The following is a 19,803-nucleotide window of genomic DNA, read 5'->3' as shown; positions in this document are numbered from 1 at the left end:
AAGAAAATCTGATTCAACCCTATCTGTGAGACCTTGAATGGAAGTTTGCATGTCTTATGATCTTTGCCTCCTAATTAGAAACCTCTAAATTAAAATTACTGTAGAAACAGAAAAAAAACCAAGAATGATTACTGGTAGATTTGAAGTTGGATAACAAAATCTGTAGTAAATGTAATGTAATTACTTTGGAATGACCTGTACAATTAAGTGAAACTGATTGTGTTAACTATAAATGCATGATATGAATATAGTGGTATTATATAACGTTATATACATGTGCCTGTGTAGCATGATTGGTGGATGTACAAGTTAAACTATATAAACATGGTGCAATAAGTATTATACATTTTACTGCTGGATCAATAGAAATGCTAGTTTATGCTTTGACATATTTAATGGTAAATTGGAAGGTATTCAAGGTGGATTATTGAAATGGATATATCCTATCAGTTTAGCAAAAAGGACAGGGAATGAATTAAAGTCACAATTTTGGGGAAATTGATATTGATATAAGAATTATATAAGGGTCAAAATACTGCTATAAATTACTGAAATAAAAAAATGCAAGTGTAATATTAAATTTGTACAAACATACATTGAAGATTTCATATTTGACAAAAAATTACCGGTAAGATTAAATGTTTCCAAACATACTGAAACTGTTTGAGTGTCCTCATCTACATAAATGTTGAACTGCACAAGAAAACCTACCTATATCTTATAATACCCATATCATCTTGTAAATTGATTCATATAGAATTTTGTCTTATTTGAAGTAAACAATGAACTTAATACCACCTTGATCTTTGCTAAGATATTTTGCTAAAAAAAATACTGCATAGTATTCAGGGAAGGTTGTTAAAGAATTAGTATATCTTGTACAAAACTTGACTTATTTTAATTTCTTTCAGAGTATAGAATACAGTACCCTCAAGGAATTGTCACTTAGTGTAGAGAACATGAAGATTTGTTTGAATGAGGAGAAGTCATTGATAACATGTTTCTGGACTACTACATTACCAAAAGGGGATACATCAGGACAGAAGCTCATGACTGAGGTACGAATAATCTCTGTTTAAAAGTATCGCACATGAGGTTCTTGTAATCTCTAAATTTTGCACATGCCAAGGGTCCACCTAAGTTAGTTCCAATAACAGTATTTGCTAAGGATTTTTATCAGATTGTAACCCGAAGTATAAGTCTCACTGTTTATTTAGTTTTATACTTGAGTAAGACAGTTTTCTCAGGTTGCATCAATTTGTGCCAGTACATACAGATTATCGCGTTTTCTACACATTGATCAGGGATCTCCATGGCCTGTTTAACGATGGCGCACTGCCATCGTTCAAATGTCTTGCACCATCGTCAAATAACTGGCGCCATCGTTAAATTTTCTTGCGCCATCGTTAAATTGTCTTCCACCATCGTTCAAAACTTCATCGTTTTTTGTAGCCAGACGCTTTTTTTATCCATTATAATCAAATGCATGTAATTGCATAACCCTTAGGCTTTTTATGTTATAATTCAATACAGTTCTAACGCCTGAGGGATATCCGGATTAAGATCGCTAATCACTTGTACCTGAGCTTGTACAGGTAGATCAACAAACCAGACAGACGAATACTATCTGAGGATAGACGATCCATTTGTCGAATTAATCAACTAAGTTTCAGCAAATGATTATGATAATTTAGATTAAATAAATAAATTAATAATCCAGTTACAAAGAAAACAGTTTAACAAGTCGAACACATGCTTTATTTTGACTTACGCAATCAGCATCCCCCTTTTTAAAAAGTACAAAATAAGACGCAAAACAGTAAATATTATTTCATCGCAAATAAATCGAGTACTGCTGTAACGATAATTTAAAATTACTTTAAATGTTTAAAAGTAAAAACTTAAATATTTCCTGTAAAGAAATATCGTATCATAATTCCGAATTCATTTCGTATATTACAATCAAATTGATACATCCCCGTTTCCGGTTTCTATTCAGACTCGAAAGATGCATGTTGCACAGCATCAATTTGCCAGATAAAGTCATTAAAAACCTTTTCATTTGTCAACGTTTGCTTTACAAATCTCTTTAACCTTTTACATAACCCGTACGAATCGTTTTGTTGTTGCTGAAAATCAGCCATACCGGTAATGGGTTCTGAATTTGACAGTGTTCATGAAAAATAAGCTCCACATCATATGATTTTAAACCCCCATAACAATTACCAAAAATACAAGAAATCTACATGGGGACCTTCATGACAGCTTTTGGTCATTCTCGACTAAGGGGGACCATGACGACTTGGCATTTGAATGGTTAAAAACAGCAATAAATGAAAATATTGATACTTCTAATTCTATAATGAAAATTCAATTAAATATAATTTAAATAAGCAATGAATTAGCATGTTCACCATTCCTTGTATGGAGGGATAAAATACTTCCGATCGCGTTACACTGTACAGCGTAGACACAGTTTGTAATGGTGAAAGTTCCTCCATCGTTCAATTTTCACCAATGGAGATCCCTGATTGATATCCTAAAATATCAGCCGCGAGCCACAATGTGAACTTTTTTGGCGAGTGGGCGCAGCGAACGAGCTAAACAGTTTCACATTATGTCGAGGGGCTGATATTTTACGATATCTATATAAGAAGAAACTCTTATTATCTTTTTATCGTTCTATAACTGGTATTTTCCCTTTTCCTAAGGCAGTTTTATGCTTGACGAAAGCAAGCTTGATAATGTCTCCTCTTGCATTGTGACGTCGCTGATAACTTCTCCTCTCACATTATGACGTCGCAGATAATACCTGGTCTTGTTTTGAAGCCTTGATACGAGAATTACTGAGCGACAGAGCAGGGTGATATATGTGTAGGGAAGGACGATAAACAAAATTACTCAGTACATGCATTAGATATAGGAGATATTTTATGACGAATTTAATGTCACTTTTAAGATAGATAGTTATCAAGTTAACCTTATAATGTTGAACTTAATCCTAGCTTTGGATGAATTGAGATATCAGATTTTATATTCACTCCGATACACTTACCTGATAGGTTTACATAATTGTTCTGTTAATTTATAAAAGTAAAACGTTAGAAATAGGGATTATTTGTTTAACCTTTACATTTCCATTCATGTATTATGTCAGTAAGTCAACTATTGTTTGAGTAACATTTTTTATCTTTATAGAATGATGCCTTACGAAATGAATTGTATGCTACAAGAACTAAATATGAGCTGATGTCTAAACTTGTTCATGATGCTGAAGAGAGACTCCATGCCTCCAACAGACAGAAACAGACAATGGAGGATATTATATATAAACAATGTAAGTAAAACCAGCAAAAGTACAGCCTTTATACAAATCTTACTTTTAGGGAAATGAATTTATAAAAGAAAAGATAGATTTTCCTTTTAATTTTGAAATGTAGGTTTTTTTTAGAAATGAGTATAATTAAAATTCTGCAACATCTATTTTAAAATATTGCATTTTTCTAAGATGGTATTTGAATGAAATCTTTATGTTTAGCAATGCTTTCTGTACTTTGAATAATAATGCATGTTATGTCTGTTGAATATATGAATGTAATATGTTATTGATGGAATGTTCCTTTCCAGATGACAAAATACTAAATGGTCTGATTGTTACTGGACAGTACAACAATATGTTTGCATGGTTGGTTGATCCACACAAAAAAACTTGAAAAACCACTCTCTAAGAAATCTTTTTTTTTCTAATTGTACACTTTCCTTCTCTATCTCTTCTCTGTGAAACCTATGATATAAATAAACACTTTATTTCAGTCTATCACAACGTGTAAGTCATTTTCACTTGCTGAAACCTATTATTTCTAATATTGATGTGAGAACTTTTAATTTGCTTATACAGATAAATGAAACATGAAGTTGCTTGATAGATTTTCATTCTTACTTATATATTTATATACATAGATTACAACATATATCTTTAGATACATTTGAGATTGATAGTTAATGCTGATTTAAAACATAAAGCTTTGTCTAAATGAAGGAAGCTCTTATGATAACTGATATTTAAAGCTGAAAAAAGTATCAACAATATTTTTAGAATTGATATTGTTATTTATTAATCATTTTTAGTTTAAAACTAATTAAATAATTTTGACACTTAGTATGTAGATCTAAAGAAAACAAAAATCAATGTTTTTTTTTAATCAAGATTACATGATCTTCTCATTTTTAATGTTGTTACTTCTGATTTGAACAAGATCATATCAAAGTTAAATGAGAGGATCAAATTGTCATGCTTTTAGATTTTATTTTTAAATGTATATTTTTACTTTTATTCCTGTGTAACAGCTGAGATTTTAATATGCATACCCATATGTCCCCTTTCAATCAAATGATCTAAAGTCATTGATGATTTTCCCTTTCTAATAGTCCTGTAGCTGAAGTACATTTTGGAAACAATTTTACTTCATGACTGGCTCTGCTATTACAAAAAAGTGTGATTTTAACATTAATATGAATCTTATTTACTATTCTGTGTGTCTTCTTTCTAATATTTAACTATTTTTCCAAGCGCTTGTATAAACAGTACTTTAGATAGATTTTATATCATAAAAATGGCTGTATTAAGGAAATTGATCCAAGAAGTCTACCTTAATTTTGAATTTTAACTCAAATTATGTATGTACCAAAATTCACTACTTTGTGTCTTTTTATGAATAAATATCAACAAAGTTATTTTCTTACCCAAATTACGAAGATTTATTAAGTTGCAAATCTATCACTTTACATGATTTTACAGTTGATACTTTTCCCTGAAAAATTTGATATCACAAAGCAAATATCTGTATTTCACAATGTCATATGACATGTTTTTCCCATAATGATCCCAAATCAGCAGGGCAGTTCCTTCATAGAATGGAAATTGGAATCTCAAGTATTCCTTAGATTGAATTTAAGAGTCATTGATGTCTACTATAATTTTCTTTTTTATTGTAGTGAAAAGGACAACGAAGGTGATGGCAAAAGCAAGAACAAATTTTGAAAAAGTTCCAGAGTTTCAACAGGAAAAAGAAAACTTATTGAAAAATGTGAATATAGATGTTGACGATATCGAATCAAGCATTGACAACTTCTCTTCACGGTGACACCTATACATACAACATATACTTGTTTTGACTATATATTGATCAAACACACGATTTATTATTACAGTGATATTATTGATATTACCTAATAAGTACTGACAGAGGATGTACTAGTAAACATTTATGTAAAAGTACTGATCAGTTAACATTACCCGGTCAGGAACTTTAATTGACAGCAAATTGTTGTAGACAAAGAGAATTTTCATGACAAATATGTTTATGATGTAATCTCTGTATATCATCATTACTTGAAGAAAAGTTGCCTCCCTTTAGATGACTCATAATTTAATAGAAGAAACATAACTTATATGTTCATTACTAAATACTGACTGTTAAGATATACTGTTAATTCAGAAATTATTGTGTGCATTTAAAATTGCAGTTTTTGAGGAATGGATAAAAATATAATGTTAATTATTGTGAAATTCTAAAAAAAAAACTGCATAAAGATACGTATTAGATTTCAGAACCTGAGTTTATTATTGCAATTCTCAACCAGTCACATTATTCACATTAATAAAAACCTTGCAATTATTCATTAATTTCTGAATTTACAGTAGTTAATAGATATTTAACTGTGGAGGAGAAAATATGTTTTTTTATTCAGTATTATCGCTATTTTGTGATCTTTTTTTGTGATAATTTTCATATCATGCTTCTCGCTTGAGATGGAAAAATTATCGCTAGAAACTAAGAAGGCCACGTGGCGTTGCTAACGAAATTGACATTGAAATTGACAACGTCGTCATAGGTAAAATAGCGATAAACAGATTATCATTGGTCATCTCAACTCGATTGCTTTTCTCACTTTCGCTGTACCAGCTCAAGCGAGAAAATTAATCTCGTTGAGATGATCAACGATAATCTATAATTATACTTTGTTATGATTGGATATGATATTTGTAAGTTATTTGTTCATATGTCTTATTAGTGTGCTACATTGTTCCCCAGTGCTTATGATATTGTATAGTTGTATTAGGTACTGGTTGACTGATATTTTTGCAATATATATGATTGACAAACATTGTTGTTTCTGTACATATATCCTGTCTTCCTTCACATAATGTTGTTACATCAATTAATATTGTGCCAAATGAAAACAAAACAAGCTGTTCAAATTAAATATTTTTATATATATTGTTTTTGTATACACAGTATTGAAACTTGTCACATTTTGTAATAAACATAATTATTCATTGGTAAATAAGCCACAAAGGGTAAATTTATCTTTTTCCACATAATTAAAAAAGTTCTTATTTTACCTCATGTTTTCACTAGTAATTTAGTTGATGTTGAAATAATAATTATTGGGTCAGTTGCAGAACAATAATCAACAAGTGCTACAAATTTGACTTTTTGTTTGAAGATGTTAATAAATGATTAAAAATCAGTGGGTGACAATAAGATCTCTATCAACCGTATGTTCTGGTTTATTTTTTGTTTGTTTAGTCCTTGATTTATTCCTACAGTTTTATTCCATCCCTTTTATTTTTCTTCTACGTTTTTTCGTAACATATACAGATTGTGAGACTGTGAAGAAATAATGAATTATCTCCCCTTAACAAGAACGAATTCAGGGAAGAAATCTGTTATACCAAAAATGTGTCATTTGCATCAAAGATTATTTTGTGCCACTAGCTCGCTCACATGAATATTAAATAATGGCGCAATTGATACCTTTGAAAAAGAAAATTGGTGCAAATGATATCTTGAAAATGACAGTTGGCTTAAATGGTCTCGAGAGGATATAGCTGGGGTAATTCTGAAATTCTTAGGCAAGTGTGACTGACAAATATAAAGGTTACATCACAGACATAAAACCTAATTTAGAACATTATACATATTTATTATGAGCACTGTATGTATATTTAGTGTGCCTTAACAACAGTTCACAAAATCCAGTTTTTGGAAATGAATATTACTTTTTCAAATTTGCTGAACACAAGTAAGACAGCAAAGTGGAAGAAGAAGACATTTTAACAGATTTAAAGGGAATGTGCCAAAAAAAAATGAATTGTTTGAAGAAAAAAAACTTTTAACAAACAAGAAAAGCATGTGTAATGTTCCACATAAAACATTGGTTATTTTATAAATACACTTAATTTTTAATAGGAATTGAAAATATGAGGTAATATCTGAATATTTTAAAGCTCAAGTAATTTAAGCATTTTGTTAAATCAGACTTTTGTTATACATGAATAACAATCAAAACTCAGTGTGCCAATTTCATCCTTTTCACAAGAAACACAAGCATAATACATATGCATAAGGGACCAAATCATACTCCATGTTATCATTGATGAAAGAGTTGTTTAACATGGCTTTATCATTGATTATGTTTAAGTTTAAAGTTTCTATTTCAAAACACATAAAATGAACATTATCTTGAAATGTTTTGAACATGAAAAACCTTCATGTAGAATGTTCTTGCCATTTTGGTTCATTTCTGTCATTTGTAATTGTTGTATAGCATTATTATCTTTATTGATTTTACAATACACTATGTGTTTATCTTCTTCTAATATTTATTTCTCATATTATTTTGTTTTACAAGTAATATTTTGTTATCATTTTGTTGTGCTTAGTCAATACATTATCTTGTGCTTGAGCAATTATCTTGTTTTATATCCCATATTTATTTCATGTCTGAGACAATATGTTAATCTGCATATTATTCTATCTTTTTTTTCCATCTCTAAGATAATAGTAAAGCTATATATCATTTACTCAAATTACATTATGTAATAATGTCAAGGTTGGCTGTACAAGGATGTTTAAATATTCATCCTTGATCAATATCAACTATCGTGAAATTTTCTTTTGACATTTTACATTTGAAATTATTATCTGAGTTAACATTTAAATATTTATTTGAGAATTTGTTGAATGTTATGTAACTACTTGACCTGTTTTATTTATTTATTCTGTATAACTTATTCTGCAATGCAATCATCCTATTATTCATCATGTACATTGTCTTTTCTTTCAAATATGTATGGCAACTCTAGCAGAAAATAAAAATAAATGAATACCATGAATAGTTTTGTTAGATTATTGGGCACCTTCAATGGACTACAAAACCTATAATTCAGCAATCAAATGCACATGGAATGCCATCTTGGCTATGTTTATAATCAAGGTACATATCCAGGGTCTGATGGAGTAATTTATATGAAAATAAATTATAAATTCCTAATTCATTGTTAGCACTTACTTTACCAACTTTGGAAGCTGGAGTTTTATTTTAAAGTTTTTGTTTTTGGTTGACAGGATGACTTGTGAAATTTCAGTGAAATTTTGTATGCAGTGCATTATCATTGTTCCCGTAAACATTGCATTGGGATTGATCGGCCTGCACAAACACCTACTGAAAAGTTTTATGGTTCATTGACATTGCAATTTTGAAGGTGATGCTTGATAAAAATTGTGAATACTTGTTATCTGACTTTTTATGATCCACCTATGATAATAGATGGGCATTATGTTTTCTGGTTTGTGCGTTCATTTGTATGTCTGTCCTGCTTCAGGTTAAAGTTTAAGGTCAAGATAGTTTTTGATGAACTTGAAGTCCATACCCGTAGCCAGGGACGAACCCCCCCCCCCCCCCCCTTGAAACCAAATAAGCACTGTTAAAGTCAATGTTCTGTTCAAATTGTGACTAATAAAGTCGAGTTCATGAGTCCAAATAACCCCCCTCCCCCTTGGAAATTCCTGGATACGGGCCTGAAGTCCAATCAACATGTACCATATGATATGATCTTTCTAATTTAATGCCAAGTTAGAGTTTTGACCCCAATTTCACAGTCCACTGAAGATCGAAAATGATAGTGAAAGTTGGTAATCTGTGTACTATGGACACATTCTTGTTTATTCCTTATTTTGTAAACAGACAGGATATAATTATACAAATAATAACAGTAATTTTAATTGGATAACTTTCCTAACTACCTATATTTACTACATGTTCACATTCCCATTGATGAGTTCAATTAGTATTCCTGTCTACTGACCAACAATTGCAACAATTTCAAATTACTGTTTATACTTTTCTTGCACCAAAATGAAACAAGTTATCAGGTGCATACTAAAGTACTGTCTGATATACCCATATGAAATAGACTCATTCATAGAAAAGTCATTTCAATTAACTTTTATTTAGCAATTATTAATGTGGGTATTCCATATGGCAAGCTGTGAATCACCCTCAAGATTTGAACTGAATTTGCAAAGAAAAACAACATCAAATACTTTAAAGGACAAATTCACTAAAAGAGAGGAAAAAGATATCAATAAGGAAAATCATTTGTTATTTTCTGACTAGTTAACAAGCTCATTAACTTGTATTTTATCTCGAAATATTTAACAATTCCATATCTTATTTTGATCATTGCAATAACCAAAGATACAAAGAAGAATGTTCCATAAAAATTATTTACAAAAATCACTCAACTTAAATATTATTATAACACAATAACTAAAAGAAACACAACTGGAAAAAAAGCAACATTAAAAATTACAGAAGAACCATATATGCATGAACAAAGCTGCAAACCTTATTTGAATTGTAGAAGAAGAAACAATTTTTCGTATCAATTTAATTTAAAACTGCTTGCAACTCATTTTAAAGGTTGGAAGCAAAAAATGTATCCAGATTTCAAGTCTATTAGTAGATGTTTTAACCTTGCATTTTGTTCAATGAATTTAATATCAATTGGGGTCTTACTCACCCATATGCCAATTACCCATCACTGATAAGCAAACCCTGATGTATTGCTAAAAAAAGTTCCCCTTACTATGATCATTATTCGGCCTACTGACCAAACAGGCTAGATAGAATTAATTGCATAACAGTGTGGTCGACAGTAAAACGTTTGTAGGTTGTAACTTGTTTGTCAACGGCTATGATTTTATGCTCACCCAGTCTGTCAGAGGCCTTCCAGTGGGGATTGAAATATTCACTTGTTACACATTCCGATACATAAAATGAAACTTTCTTTTTACAAAGCTTGAAAGGAATTTGTTTTAAATATTTATTATAATCATCACATACAACCGTGTCATTTATAAGAATAATAATGTTCAGAGATGATATTATTTAATAATAATAAAAAAAAATAGGTTTATCCATTGTAAAAAAAACTATTAAGTTGATGGGGTTAATTCACAAAATATCTCATTGATTAAGAGCACAACTACTTCTACGGTGTGATCATTTAAGAATGGCCTACTATTTATTCAATGCGTATACATGTGGGTTTTGTTTGTGAAGAGTTCTGGATAATTAAAAAATCATTTGATTTCTTTGTTTAATACCATAAAACGATTCATTCTTTCAGATATTTGTCACTTTGCCTTATTTTCAAGTCCAACACAATTTCTCACGTTTCTTACAAAACTTATATTCTTGTGATGTATATAGGAAGATGTGGTATGAGGGCCATTGAGACAACTCTCCTCCCAAGTAATAATTCATAAAAGTAAACCATTATAGGTCAAGGTACGACCTGCAACACGGAGCCTTGGCTCACACCGAACAGCAAGTTATAGAGGGCCCCAAAACTACTAGTGTAAAACCATTCAAACGGGAAAACCAACGAGAAACGAAAAACACATATGAACTACATAAACAGACGACATCATGCATTGTAACTTTTAAAGCCAATTAAGTAAAAAAAATAATCTGAAAGAACGTGCGATATCATATTAGAAAAATTGATGGTCAAACCATAACAAAAAATCAAGTAAAGAATTTTAAGTATTCAACTTTTATAGCTTGCTGTTCGGTGTGAGCCAAGACTCCGTGTTGAAGGCCATTTTTATTTATTTTCAAATTACAAAGGTTATTCCTGATTAGTATTTTTAATTATTTTATTTAGGCGTTTAGAACCTTTGGTGACCTCACAGATTAAATTTCTATGATAAGTACGTCGTGAGCAGTGGGCATTACAGACGAACGTTCACCTAATTTTCCCCAGTCAATGAATGGCCATAGCTACACTGTTATGAATTTTATTCTATATGCCTCAAAATATATCTACAAACCAAAGCTTTGTCTCAATTTATTTCCATCATTGACTTTTAATTTTGACCAAGTGACCTTGAAACCAACAGATATCTTTATCGTCTCAATGGACATAATTAATATCCCATTGACCGCATGTTTGAGTAATGATTTTGGGTATAATAGCATCCAACATAAAATGTATGCTTCTAACCTTTTTGTTTAGAGGCTATTATATTTGGTGTTTTTGAACTTTTGATTTTGCCATTTAATAAAAAACTATCCGTTTTGAATTTTCCTTTGAGTTCTGTATGTTTGCTAGTTTACTTGATAACCTGGTATAAGGATGAACATTGCGAGTAAAAATATTTTTAAAAACACAACTTTCTTTCATGTCCAAGTTTAACCCCCACATGCAGTTTTCAAATGACTATTATTTTGTTTAGGATTGAAATTTTATCCAAAAAAAAACATGTCCTTTTCGTAAGGGGGAACATGCAACTGGGAAATAGCAATATCATTCACCAGGTCTAATGAATTATATGAATTAAAGTGTTGAACCTTGAAGTACATTTATAGCATCTTCAAATTTCCGCTAGGCAGTATTTGGCCACATCGATAACTTATCGTATATCATATCACAGTACCATACTCCACACCCACATCAAATTGTAAGTATACCAAGTTCTATAACATGGATATATTTTATTTTTGAATATTTTGAATTACACATAGCATGTCGAGCTTGAAAAGAATCGCCAGAAAATTACAGGCGATGAACGTCTTACAATGTATTTATGGTGAATATTGCTTAAATTTTTCCAGTAATGTTAATGACATGTTTCCTCAAATCATTTACTGCCGAATTGTTAGCTCTATTCCAAAGAATGTTACTAGTAATGGAATGATTTATTGTTTAAATATCAGAATTTCGTAGCACTATGTGCCACAGCATACTCATTTTCTGTCTGATAGTTGATCACTTTAACTCTCCCATCTTCAAAGCCCACCCAAACATTTGATGATCGATCTACAACACAACATATTGGTGGTACATCGTGCTTGTCTCTTTGGATGACCAGTCCATTAAGATCTATCAAAAGTTGTTCAGAGTTACCTCGATCTGAAATAGTCACATGGTTCTTTATTAATCCAAATCCAACAAAGTCAATGTCTTTGGCTGATGTCTTCGATGGATATTTAAGTTTCTTTTCATAGCTTTTATTCAGAATTATTATCCATGATTGTTTTCCTTCAGGTCGACATAATATGAAAATTTCTCCATCAGAGTTTTGACACATTTGTATTGGATTTTCCAATTCAATGTCAGACGTAAGATATATTTCTTGTTTCTTTTGCTTTCCCTTCAAATACCAGCGAAGTATATAATTCACGGTAGATGCTTTGTCTTGGAAGCATGCGATTTGTTCATCGTCAGTTGTTGCTGACGTACAAAAGCAAGCAAGTACACTTTTGCCAGGACTAATGTTGATTCCAGTATTAAAGGTGTAAGATTTTCGTTTTGACTTCTGAGTGACCTGTAGTTGTTTTATAGACGATTTGTTCTGAAACCCAATCAATAACTCGTTGTTTTTGTTTGTACACGGTAATATCGGTTTTTGGTCTAACGTTTTTACTGGTGTTGGAATAATCTCTGTATTTTGTTCAGTGCAATCAACCTCTGTGACACTGTCTCCCAAAATCACCCAAGCTTCAAGTCCCTGTTCTTTAGGAACAATATACGATATTTTGTTTTTCGTTTCAAATGATCTTAGCACTTTGAACTCTTGTTTTAGTTTCACTTCATCGTATGAATCTGCTACATGAACAGGCAAAGTCTTTGGCTTTAAATATCCCCTGTAATCTTCAGGTATTTTTGGCTTTGGTTTTTCAGGATGTCTTAAAGGTGGTAAATCATGTGGAAGTTCCTCATATTGACTACTTTCCACATGTTCGATGTAGCCGATAAGTTTCTGAAGTTTTTCCTTCTTGACATTTTCTTCGGCAAATGTGTATTGAGGAGGTTTTGGGCTTGGCATTGTGTCTTTATGGGGATCAAGTTTTATGAGATTTTCAAGTGCTACGTCATATTTAGCAATATCTGTGTCTGGTATGTCACTTCCTTTTGATTTGATTTCTTCAACGAGTTTTTGTATTCTTTCTACTTTAAATTCTTGGTTCTTGATAAAAATATCATATAGCTGCCTTGTCTCTTTGTCGGTCTTATTTAGGTTATCAACTAGTTCTTTTTGTAAAACGTCCAGTGTCGTATCAATCAACTTCCGTTTTGATTTGATAGATTCAGTTTCGTCCATTATGGTATCACTGTATTTGCTTTTACTCTCTGAAGCCTCGGTTATTATTTTCTGAATTTTTGGAATCGTTGTGTTACCTGCAACCGATGGATATTTTAAAATTTGATCGCGTCGTGAACTACCATATTCTTTAGATTTCATAAATTTGTGAGTTTTGTGAACGCCAACTATACAATCATCACAGATCAAACTCTTGCAGTCATTACAATAGAATCTTACTTCCTCTGACTCGTGCTTTTCGCAAAATGACCAAGATCTTGATACTGACGCCATGTTTATTTTCCCTGGAAAAATAGAAATAAACAAATAGTTAGAGAAACACGTAAAACTACTAGTCGATTCTTTCCTGATGAATATATTTTGTTTTACTGCACAAGATGCGTATTTTGACCATAAATGTCTCTTAAGTGATAACTGAGGTTAACTTCTTGAAAAAAAAACAGTCTAATACAAAAGTTGAAGCGCTGGACCTAATGTATGTTAGATCCAGACGAGGAATCAGAACTTAACATGAGGGAGATATAATTTAGTTTTGAATAACTTCATAAATATTATGACAGCAAATTTCAATCAGAACAATATCCATATTTTCATGCCAGTACTGAGTACAGGATATTCGCAGATATCTAACGATAACATTTGAACACATTGAGTCAAGAAATTGACGTGAGACATGAAGGATTGGATGGGGGTTAACTTTTATTTTATAGGGTATTGTTATTTAACATTCTTGACATACTTAGAGAATAGCGGAATAAAATATACTTATGGTTACTCTCGTGTCCATTCTTATGCCATAGTTGATATACAAAAGAATTTATTTTCTATTATGATTACTATATGATTACAACTGTAGTATATTGCGCAAAACCGTTGTATATATTGTCTAAAAAATCAAATATAGAAATTGTATTAAGACAAATAACATACCTTCGATTTCGAAACTGATCGAGTTATTTTAAAAATGACGATGTTAAACCTGTTAGACAGGTATGTTCTGGATAATCCATTGAATATAAACAACCTATATCACCAAATATTGGATGTTCCCCTTGACTGAAATTGTTAAGTGCAGATATGATTTCTTCATAATTCTCTTATGAATGATGGCATTTAAATTTTCCCCTTTGAACTAACGAGTACTTACATTTAAATTTAAACTTTTAAGATGTGACCACCATAACGTGATGGGCTTTAAAAGAAATTTCAATTCACAACAATGTTGTTTGTTACAACGCCCTAAAAAAATATGCAAAAAAGAAAGAAATATACAAGCATATAATTCGTTTAATAACTTTCCCACCGCATGTCGGATATATGAAAATGCATTTTTGCATAAAAGGAGGTGTAGCCAATACCGTAAATATTGGAAAATTTCAAATAGGTATTGCATAACCAGTCATTAGTTTACTTATTCGTTTAGAAACTAAAAAAAAATAATAATAATCTAAGATGAAAATTTAGATTGATATTTTACTATTGTGTTACAGTGATTGATTTTGTTGAGAAAATGCGTAAAAAGTGTCGTCCCCACAAACAAAGAATTTGTACGATTCAGCTCCGCGGGTCCAGGTTAATACATAGTAGCAAATGTAGATTTGGTGAATCATGTAAATTACATATGCATCCCATCTTTAAAAATATAAACAAAACAAGAATGTGTCCAAAGTACACGGATGCCCCACTCGCACTATCATTTTCCATGCTCAATGGACCGCGAAATTGGATAAAAAATATAATTAGGCATTAAAATTAGAAAGATGATATCATAGGGAACATGTGTACTAAGTTTCAAGTTTATTGGACTTCAACTTCATCAAAAACTACCTTGACCAAAAACTTTAACCTGAAACATGCACTTTCATTTTCTATGTTCAGTGGACCGTGAAATTGGGGTCAAAAGTTTAATTTGGCTTTAAAATTAGAAAGATCATATCATAAGGAACATGTGTACTAAGTTTCAAGTTGATTGGACTTCAACTTCATCAAAAACTACCTTGACCAAAAACTTTAACCTGAAACATGCACTTTCATTTTCTATGTTCAGTGGACCGTGAAATTGGGGTCAAAAGTTTAATTTGGCTTTAAAATTAGAAAGATCATATCATAAGGAACATGTGTACTAAGTTTCAAGTTGATTGGACTTCAACTTCATCAAAAACTACCTTGACCAAAAACTTTAACCTGAAGCGGGACAGACGGACGAACGAACAGACGGACAGACGGACGGACGAACGGACGAACAGACGCACAGACCAGAAAACATAATGCCGCACTACTATCGTAGGTGGGGCATAACATCTGCTAGCTTCATCAGTTTATGTTAATACTGATCACGATTGCCGTTTGGGTACATATATTTGCTAGGTGACTCTGGAAACTTTTTTTTTTAAAGTTCTGTGATTATTGACATTCCATTTGTCATCGGAAACAACAACATACAAATACAAAGTATTTAATAAAGGACATGTGCAACTCGTTAATTGAAGGTTCATTCGATTTCTTTACCAACAGTTGTTGTGTGACCCTAATTTAAAACGGAAATATGCAAAATAAAGGCAACAGTAGCATATACCGCTGTTCAAAAGTCATAAATCGATTGAGAGAAAACACATCTGGGTTACCAACTAAAATCGAAGTAAACACATTAACTATAAGAGGAAAACAACGAAACAACAGAAGCACTGAAGTGCAACAAAAAGCAAACGACAATGCAACATACACAGGAACGAACTATAAGATAACAACTGCCATTTTCCTAACTTGGTACAGGACATTTTAAGAAAAGATGGTGGGTTGAACCTGGTTTCGTGACTAGCCAAACCTCGCGTTTTTATGGCAATGTAGAATATATCACTAATGAAAACATTACATGACAGGAATACAGTACAAAAAATGAAAGAACATTCAGTACAGACAAATACAAAAAAATGCAAGAACATTCAGTACAGACAAATACAAAAATAAACAATACAATTAGTACATTTCGACATGCTAACGTAATAACGAACACATAAATCAACCCACAAAAACAGCACAACAGAACCACAAACTGTCCGTCACACGACTTTATCAACGCTACAAAAGTGACGTCACAGGTAAATTTCAAAAACTTGTTTTTTTATAACAATTACAAGAATATTAAAATGGAATTGTGTATAATTAAACTCATCATAGATACCAGGATTTAAATTTTGTGTTTACTGTACGCCTGCAAAAGTTTCATCAGTGACGCTCGAATCCAAAAAAGTTAAAAAGGCCAAATAAAGTACACAAATTTTACCACCGCATGTCAGATATATAAAAGTGCATTTTTGCATGAATAGAGGTGTTACCAATATCATAAAAATTGTAAAATGTCTTAATAGGTATTGCATAACGAGTCATTATTTTACTGATTCGTTTAGACTAATACTTAATAATTTTAGAGATGAAAATTTGGATTGATATGTTACCATTGTGTTACAGCGACTATGGAAGAACTTTTAACAATTCACGAAATAGTCAACATTCGGAAATGTTGAAATAGCGGAAATCTTTAATCTTTTATAGCAAACTTACGTGTACGATCAAACATATTATTATTTACACAAAAAAATCAAATAGGGATTTTATTTCAGGACAATGGAGTATATGTAAATTTGTCATTCTTTTTTGGTCGTCTCATGCTGACTTTCTGTATATCTTGGTCAACAAAATAACGCCAACAAACAGTGTGTATCACGTTTGAACAGAACAAACAACGAGGGAATAAGCACAGTAAAAAAAATATGAGATACTAGACGTTAGTTTTCTGGTTTGAATTGTTGAACATTTGTCATTTTGGGGACTTTTATAGGCGACTATATATGTATGGGACAACGCACAAAAACAGCACAAAAAAAAAGGTTTTGTGGAGCAATTAGAAGACACAGCAAAATAACTAATACAGTATCTTAGTGAACGCAAACTGCAGGGTAAAGGATTTTACGAATATACTTATACCTTCTTTACGCTAAATTTGATGAGATGTATCAGTGTCTGTTTTTTTTACAAGTTTGAATTTGGTTTGAATTAGCTTTTAGTAACTGCAAGCTTTCTTAGATCGGTACTTTATTCTACATTTGTTTTTACAAAATACTGTACCACAACTGACTCAGCTCACACACATTTATAACCCTGTCATATTCTAGTTCTGCTGTTTCCGTGCTAGGAGACTGTATTGCAGTATTTTGTTTTTGGTTGTTGTTTGCCATTTTGTTTCAGTTACCCGTTGTAGTATAAATCATGCCTAGTTTTACTCTGTTGGATTGCACCATGAAGCCAGTTAATTGGTTTTTATGAAAAGCAAAATATTGTCTTATGAAATATCGTCCCCTTAGGTCCCAAAATTTGCTTCTCATTATATAAAAAAAGCCGTTGATTATATTTTGAAGAAGATAAAATAGTACATCTCCGTTGTATTTGAAAACATGTTTAAAAGGGGATGGCCATTTGATTTTCTGGTCGGTAGGACGAACACTTTTTGTAGACGAAATATTCATTTTTACAAGAAAATGATAAACAGTCTTAAAGCGAGGAAATCACTATGTGATCCTTGTAAACTCATCGAACCTTTAAACAAACTTATAAGTAAGGGTTATCGTACCAATATTGTAATAAGATCTCTGAATATAGTTCACATTGGCACTAATATTGATATTGTCATTAGCAAATTAAAACATAACTAAATTTCATCTTTTGAGGCGAGATGTATAGAGACACAGACACGTTAACTTTTATTTCTATAGAAGTCGCTCTTCACTATACTACTACCTGTCGATACATTTATTTTTGGCATTGCATAAGTCATGTCTTCTTTGACTATTAATGACGTTAAAATACTAAATCCCTGTGATGTGTTTTAGTCGATTTTAGTCTGATGCATGATTTTTTATTATTAATTGGTTTTGGCTTTTAACTAGCTGTCAGTAACTGCGAGTACTCTCAAGTCGTATTTTCTTGTTAATTCGACCTGTTGATACTGTTTATAATGCTTTTTTGTTATTTTTTTATTTATATGGATCTTGTCTGTACACCAGCTTTGATTATTTGTAATATCTTCAATTTTTCACTTATTCTTACAACATTTGTATAAACTTCAAGATTATAAAAAAAACGTTTTTTTTCTAAAGTGAACATTGATTGGTTAAATATTTCTCAGTCATGTCCTGTGTTTGAATTTGTTTGTTATAGCTTTTTGGTCATGAATGTTTGTCTCTAATATTTAATTAACTGTGCATTTGTATTCAGATATCGCAGATCAAATTTATTCGTTCATTGTTTAATCATAGGTTTTTTGATTGAGTTAAGTCTGCCAATTGATATTTTATCGTATGTTTTTCTTTGTTGTGATGTTATGCTATTTCAGAAAAAGGGAGAAGGTTTGGATCCATTAAAACGTTTAATCCCGCTGCAAATGTTTGCACCTGTCCTAAGTCAGGAATCTGATGTACAGTAGTTGTCGTTTGTTTATGTACGTGTTTCTCGTTTCTCGTTTTGTTTATATAGATTAGACCGTTGGTTTTCCCGTTTGAATGGTTTTACACTAGTAATTTTGGGGCCCTTTATAGCTTGTTGTTCGGTGTGAGCCAATGCTCCGTGTTGAAGGCCGTACTTTAACCTCTAATGGTTTACTTTTTAAATTGTTATTTGTATGGAGAGTTGTCTCATTGGCACTCACACCACATCTTCCTATATCTATTGAGTAGTTAGAGGGTAATTGAAAAGATTTCATATTCATTTATATATCCGGCGCCATTTTGATCCCTATAACTGATTTTCATGAAATGGCCAAATAATATTCTAGTAAATAATACATAAATATAACGAAATAACAATAAATTTATTTAGAACAAAAGTTTATGATCATCATTAATCGTTTCTTATCACGTACATGTCTTCTTTGGCTGGTGCATCTGAAAAAGATAAAATACATGTTGTGTATTCACAAAAAATAAAGGATGTCATTTGAATCACGGTGTATTTTTTATTTATTTTTTTCATTTTACCACTGTCCCAGTCTTGGTTTTAGACTTTGAACCATCTTTATCAGTAAAATTATAAAAGTTGTGACTCTTCCGAATTTTCGTGTTTGTCTGATTTCTAATATCTAAGGAGTAAATTCCTGTTTTGATACCATAAAAATAATGTAGCTATGAATATATTTTAAAATGGATTCTAATTCTATCATTTTGCCTGCGAGGCGAAAGAATAAAAAAAATATTTAATTATACATTAAAGATCATATTAATATAAAGAATCTACAATAGAATAGAATATAGAGAAGACTATTCACTCTACAATAACGGAATAACGACAAACA

General features: G+C 31.3%; 2 protein-coding genes across 3 annotated transcripts; one reads left to right on the top strand and one right to left on the bottom strand.

Moving 5' to 3' along the window:
- Window positions 1-48: 48 nt before the first annotated feature.
- LOC139509573 (myomegalin-like) lies at window positions 49-8,184 on the top strand. 2 transcript variants are annotated; one of them, XM_071296193.1, is made up of 4 exons: window positions 49-1,058; window positions 3,199-3,337; window positions 3,628-3,685; window positions 4,996-8,184. In XM_071296193.1, the coding sequence occupies exons 1-4, from the start codon at window positions 960-962 to the stop codon at window positions 5,039-5,041; spliced, it is 342 nt and encodes a 113-aa protein (XP_071152294.1). In that variant the 5' UTR covers window positions 49-959; the 3' UTR covers window positions 5,042-8,184. The 2 variants fall into 2 exon arrangements, with proteins under 2 accessions (XP_071152294.1, XP_071152293.1); XM_071296192.1 differs by lacking the exon at window positions 3,628-3,685.
- A 3,651-nt stretch (window positions 8,185-11,835) lies between these two features.
- On the bottom strand, window positions 11,836-14,527 carry LOC139509574 (uncharacterized). Its single transcript, XM_071296194.1, has 2 exons — window positions 14,391-14,527; window positions 11,836-13,744 (listed from the first exon to the last, which is right to left on the bottom strand). Exon 2 carries the CDS (start codon window positions 13,731-13,733, stop codon window positions 12,069-12,071), a length of 1,665 nt encoding a protein of 554 aa, XP_071152295.1. The 5' UTR covers window positions 13,734-13,744; window positions 14,391-14,527; the 3' UTR covers window positions 11,836-12,068.
- Window positions 14,528-19,803: the final 5,276 nt, after the last annotated feature.

The sequence above is a fragment of the Mytilus edulis genome, unplaced genomic scaffold, assembly GCF_963676685.1.
Source record: "Mytilus edulis unplaced genomic scaffold, xbMytEdul2.2 SCAFFOLD_1926, whole genome shotgun sequence".
In the NCBI taxonomy this organism is placed as follows: domain Eukaryota; kingdom Metazoa; phylum Mollusca; class Bivalvia; order Mytilida; family Mytilidae; genus Mytilus; species Mytilus edulis.
Note: the sequence above shows the minus strand (reverse complement) of the source record. Positions and strands in the feature narration are given on the sequence as shown.

Coding starts and splice junctions, on each gene's coding strand:
- LOC139509573 (XM_071296192.1), top strand. CDS start 960: ATGAAGATTTGTTTGAATGAGGAGAAGTCATTGATAACATGTTTCTGG. Junction 1,059..3,198: donor GACAGAAGCTCATGACTGAG/GTACGAATAATC, acceptor TTATCTTTATAG/AATGATGCCTTACGAAATGA. Junction 3,338..4,995: donor GGATATTATATATAAACAAT/GTAAGTAAAACC, acceptor TTTTTATTGTAG/TGAAAAGGACAACGAAGGTG.
- LOC139509574 (XM_071296194.1), bottom strand. CDS start 13,733: ATGGCGTCAGTATCAAGATCTTGGTCATTTTGCGAAAAGCACGAGTCA.